The sequence below is a fragment of the Corticium candelabrum genome, chromosome 11 (assembly GCF_963422355.1).
Source record: "Corticium candelabrum chromosome 11, ooCorCand1.1, whole genome shotgun sequence".
Classification (NCBI taxonomy): domain Eukaryota; kingdom Metazoa; phylum Porifera; class Homoscleromorpha; order Homosclerophorida; family Plakinidae; genus Corticium; species Corticium candelabrum.
This window is the reverse complement of record NC_085095.1, coordinates 2,516,282-2,521,281: the sequence shown is the minus strand read 5'-3', so window position 1 is coordinate 2,521,281 and position 5,000 is coordinate 2,516,282. Positions and strand designations below refer to the sequence as shown.

Sequence of the window (5,000 nt, the reverse complement as noted above, 5' to 3'; positions counted from 1 at the left end):
ACTACCACTGTAACCACTCTCTTTGTTTGCTACTCTCCACGAGAGATATCGTATGCTCATTGAGCCGCCGTACCGCCCCTTTTGTCGGACAGTCTTTTTCTTTGCAGCAGCAGTCTGCGGGTACTAATGTCATAAGAGTGTTGGAAGAAAATGCCGCACGGCTCTCAATTCTTTATTTGAATCAGCAACGGTTATTAACGGAAACTGCTGAATATTTCTCTGCTAACACAAGCTCACTCTGTTAGCATCTGCTAGCTCTCCGGTAATGTCTAGTCTTCCCAGCGTAAGAATTTGAACTCCTGAGTGTCTTGAAGCACAACTGCACAGGCTCGATGCACCCGCTTCTAGCAGACGATTCACGTTCGAGCTTTGTGGTGAGCACATTCTCCCAACTCGCACAGGAACAGCCCGTGCTTTTCTTTCAAGACCTCTAAATTGATATTTGGCTGTGAATAGGACGTCAGCAGGTGTTTCTATCTCGGTTTGATATCCACCATTTCCTGACCTTGCACCATCACGACGTGCAGCACGTCATCGTATGTACAACCAGCTGTACCGAACGCAGGAACTTTGTTTGCTATCAGAGCAGCTGAAACCTTCACCCCTGCTTTACCTAGGTAAAGTTGAATTAGATTACGTCAAGTCGATCCTTGTCAACGCTACACACTGACTTTCTTTGCAAAGTGTAAAGAAGCGTTTTAGCACTCAATTGTGCCCTCTCATCGGTTTCGGATGTTGTCTTCTTTGTTGAACAGCTAGTTCGTTCAAACGACAGAATTTACACGTCATACATGTTCTGTAGTGACAAGGGCTGACACAGATGCCGATGAGTTGTCTGATGACTCAAATCGCACCGTTGAGATTGATGGTGTGCGAATTACCATCAGACCCATGCTAACCACGTCACAGAAGAACTTCAAGCAGCTCAATCATTGCAAGACCATTACTTCTCAGAGCAATACGCAACGACGGTGTACCATCACGAGAGAGGATGTTAGTCTGCCAGGAAGTCGTTGTTTTCTGCTTCATGGCCTGTTAACAGCAGAAGAGTGTCGTTTCTACGTCGACGAGACGGAGAGAGTTGGCTATTCGAGTCTCTCCAATTTGTTTGAGACTGAGTATCGTTCAAATGACAGATTGTTGTCAATTAGTGAAGAGCTGGCTGCCGGAATTTACCGCCGTCTGGAGCCTTACTTGGAGCGTAGAGACATTCTTCGCATTCGACCAGTGGGATTTGGTAATCAGGGCACTTGGAAACCGCGCAGACTTAACGAATGCTTCAAATTTGGAAAATATGAGTATGAAATGAATCTTGGGGAGTAGATAATTGATTGAATAGCACTCTTTGTTTTTAGTCTGTTTAGTTTTTTGTATAATTTAGATGGCAAATAATTATCTAACAATTTTCAAATGTTACACTCTGTTGCATGGTCAGTGTGGACAATTTGCTGATAAATATGTCTTTTCTTTGTAGACCTGGTGGACATTTTAGTCCTCACTTAGATGGACCATGGGTTCCTCGTGAGGATGAGAGCTCAGTGTACACAGTGGTTATCTACTTGAATGATGGCTATGAAGGTGGTCACACAAAATTCTTATCGCCTGCCACTGGCCAAGTTGTGTACACTGTGACTCCTAGACAAGGTTTAGCATTGGTGTTCAATCATGATACTCTTCATGAAGGAACACAAGTGATCACTGGGACAAAATATATTATTAGAACAGAGATCATGTTTTATCGTGTTGACACAGAGATGATTCCTGATCATTTGTCTTATAAAAGCGATGAGAGCTATGTTGAGACATTGGCTTTATATGTAAAATCACATGATCTAGAGCAAGGTAGTGTACTACACATCACAATGGCTCACTCATCATTTTTATGAGTGTGAATGTTTATAGCTGGTGATACCTCGGGTTTTACAGATAGCTATTTGAAAGCATTGAAACTTCAAATTGAGGCTCAACAGTCAGTTGGAGCAGATGCAGAAGCACTTAGTACATGGGCTCTTCCTTACGAGTTATATGTTTATGTGTTCTCATATCTCCAACCTTCTGATTTGTGCGGATGTATGAGAGTCTGCAAGGTATTGCAATTTTGTATATCAATGTTTAATGATTTGATATGAATAATAATATATAGGATTGGTGTGATGTATCAATGGATGGACAACTGTGGTTTGATTTGTATCGATTACGATGGCCAATAGGTGTTAATGTGGAGAAGTTTTCATATGCAGGTAAACACAAGGTGGGTAGAAAACACTATAGTAATTTATTGTTAAAGAATTATATAAGATACACATTTCAAATTTATGTACATAATTTTACTAATTGTGTGAATGAATGGCATGTAAGGCAAATAATAAGTGGTAATCTGGCGGCGTAATGTATGATATGATTTCTTAATTATGGTGGCACTTCAACTTTATTTCTACTGTACTAGATGCCAAGTGCATTTACAAAGGATTGGCATGGTTGCTACAAGCAACGAGCCATCAACGCTAAGGAACACAGAGCTGTTGTGTATGATTTGGGGAGTCATTCCGTAAAGTGTGGAATTGTAACTTTGAAAACACGAAAACCCAAGTTTCTTAAACGTGAATCAGTTATTGCAAAGGTAGCTTCTTACCTGCGTCACATAGTATTATGTATAGATATTTAACAGGTTTTGTTTGATCATACATAGGTCAATGGAATTTTTGATCTTCATATGAGGCGAACAGACTTTGAGCGCTTCTACAGTGGTGCCGAGGCTAGAGCTCGATTTCCTGATCATCTTGTTAGACTCATAGAAAATGGGCGTTTTACCGAGTCAGGAATAGACTTTTTACCTAAAATAATGATTCATTTCTACTCTGAATATACCCTGAAATCAAATTGCTATCCAAGTTAGTGTGCTAAATGATACGAATGTATAATGATGTTGATGCATAGTGAATTTAGTTGTAATATTGGAGCCTGCTGTTGGATGGGATGATTCAACATAGAAAACGTTGAGCACAAGTTTGATATCTGTGTTTTGTGCACCCAGCATTTGCTTCTTGAGTGCAACTGTTGCAACACTGTACAGGTAAATAAATGTGTTTTATTGAATACATTTGACTCAGTGTTTGCACTTGTTTGCTTTGCTGCTTCGACTAGTCATGGTTTGAGCTGTGGTGTTGTTGTGAATTTGGGACATGAAACGGCATCTGTATCTGCTGCTTGGAATGGATCCATAATGTCGTCTTGTACTACAAGTCTGGATGTTAGCGCTTCTGCAGATGATGTGGCAGAAGCTGTAGGTCAAGTTATTGAATCTGCAAGTGAGGGTGATGAGCACATTCGTTCAGTTCTCACGAGCAACGTGGTGTTGGCTGGTAAGTATAGATACTGTATTAATTTTAATGCCATTTAATAAATGGGTCTGGCAGTTAGAAGTTTTAATTGGATATGTACACACAGGACTGTGGGTCTGCATACGCAATTTCCTAGAGTCATGGGATTGTTAGGATCATACGTTTGTACCAGAGCCGTCTATCTCTACAGCTCTGGTATATACCAGAGTCATATAATATATATATATATATATATATATATATATATATATATATATATATATATATATATATATATATAGGTCTCTGGTTTATACTATACAGTACAGACCTGTATATACAGAGACTGTGGTGTAATGAAACTAGATGCATAATGTATTGATATTTGTATTTTGTGTGTTTGTATCTGACTTCGTGAGGCCAGAGGAATGTATATTGTTCAATGACAAATCAGAACTCAGTCACTTGCAGTTAGGAGTAAACTGATGCATGTCCCATGATGAAGATAGCATATGATTTCACATCGTAAAACGAGTTTGTTGTCATCATAAGTTCTGTAGCATGATCTTCTCACAGCAGCAGTGTCTTTTTTAATTGATGTGGTGCTCTGACTCTAATGCAGTTAAAAATATGGAATTTAGAAATCTGACCTCATCTATGTAGCAAACCTTTACTGGCACTCCGGGTGCAACTACTCGTGGCTGTTTGAAGAGGCAGTTACTTATTAATACCTACTAAGAATATAATGTGTGTAGGTGGCCGTTTTATGGCATCAAGCAGAATGAGATTGGACACAGAAGATGCTATTGCTAAAGTTGTCGGCGCATGGTGTCATCACGTTTCTGAGAATGAAGATATGAAAATGAGTGGAGTTAGTGGAGGTTGCTCATTTGTGTCATCATCATGTTTTACTGAATTTTTGAAATTACGTGACGAAAATCGCTTTATTAACGAGATGGCTTTGACCGGCCGCCCAGATCGTCGCCTGTTGTCATTCTACTGTTGTATTACTAAGGTTCAAGACCCTGTTCACAGATACATGATTGAGATAGAAGAAGGAAGAATCATTCCGGATGGTACAGACAGTGACTACACTTGTTTTGAAGATTATTTGAGAAGCTTCTGATGAGGAACAGTAACAATTCTAATTGATTGAATGGCTAATACAGCGAATTGTTGTATGTGCTTCACTTTTTGTATTAACTTTAGCTTGGATTCGGAGACTTTCTAAAATTGATCAATTCACAGCTCAACTATAGTACTTGTACTGTTATCACGATGCAAGATGCTATTTTTTGATAATTTTAGTTATTAACCAGTAAATGAAGCTGTGTTCTACTTGCTTTAGAGCTACGAGCGCATGTGCTTGTAGTTGTGTGTGTCTGTGTGTCTGTGTGTCTGTGTGTCTGTGTGTCTGTGTGTCTGTGTGTCTGTGTGTCTGTGTGTGTGTGTGTGTGTGTGTGTGTGTGTGTGTGTGTGTGTGTGTGTGTGTGTGTGTGTGTCTGTGTCTGTGTGTGTGTGTGTCTGTGTGTGTGTGTGTGTCTGTGTGTCTGTGTCTGTGTGTGTGTGTGTGTGTGTGTGTGTGTGTGTGTGTGTGTGTGTGTGTGTGTGTGTGTGTGTGTGTGTGTGTGTGTCTGTGTCTGTGTCTGTGTCTGTGTGTGTGTCTGTGTGTCTGTGTGT

At 40.0% G+C, this 5,000-nt stretch overlaps 2 protein-coding genes and 1 pseudogene across 2 annotated transcripts in view; 2 read left to right on the top strand and 1 right to left on the bottom strand.

Moving 5' to 3' along the window:
• LOC134186542 (uncharacterized) overlaps positions 1 to 2,129 on the top strand; it is a 6,354-nt gene extending 4,225 nt beyond the window's left edge. The window contains exons 2-4 of the mRNA XM_062654531.1: positions 776 to 1,298; positions 1,475 to 1,842; positions 1,903 to 2,129. Of these exons, the coding sequence (XP_062510515.1) occupies positions 776 to 1,298; positions 1,475 to 1,842; positions 1,903 to 2,129 (1,118 nt within the window). The remainder of the gene's footprint in view (positions 1 to 775; positions 1,299 to 1,474; positions 1,843 to 1,902) is intronic.
• A 417-nt stretch (positions 2,130 to 2,546) lies between these two features.
• On the top strand, positions 2,547 to 4,599 carry LOC134187326 (uncharacterized). Its single transcript, XM_062655436.1, has 5 exons — positions 2,547 to 2,620; positions 2,690 to 2,891; positions 2,947 to 3,073; positions 3,145 to 3,362; positions 4,076 to 4,599. Exons 4-5 carry the CDS (start codon positions 3,224 to 3,226, stop codon positions 4,444 to 4,446), a joined length of 510 nt encoding a protein of 169 aa, XP_062511420.1. The 5' UTR covers positions 2,547 to 2,620; positions 2,690 to 2,891; positions 2,947 to 3,073; positions 3,145 to 3,223; the 3' UTR covers positions 4,447 to 4,599.
• Positions 4,594 to 5,000, bottom strand: part of LOC134186540 (D-aminoacyl-tRNA deacylase 1-like) — a 3,405-nt pseudogene continuing 2,998 nt past the window's right edge.

Coding starts and splice junctions, on each gene's coding strand:
- LOC134187326 (XM_062655436.1), top strand. CDS start 3,224: ATGTCGTCTTGTACTACAAGTCTGGATGTTAGCGCTTCTGCAGATGAT. Junction 3,363..4,075: donor GAGCAACGTGGTGTTGGCTG/GTAAGTATAGAT, acceptor TAATGTGTGTAG/GTGGCCGTTTTATGGCATCA.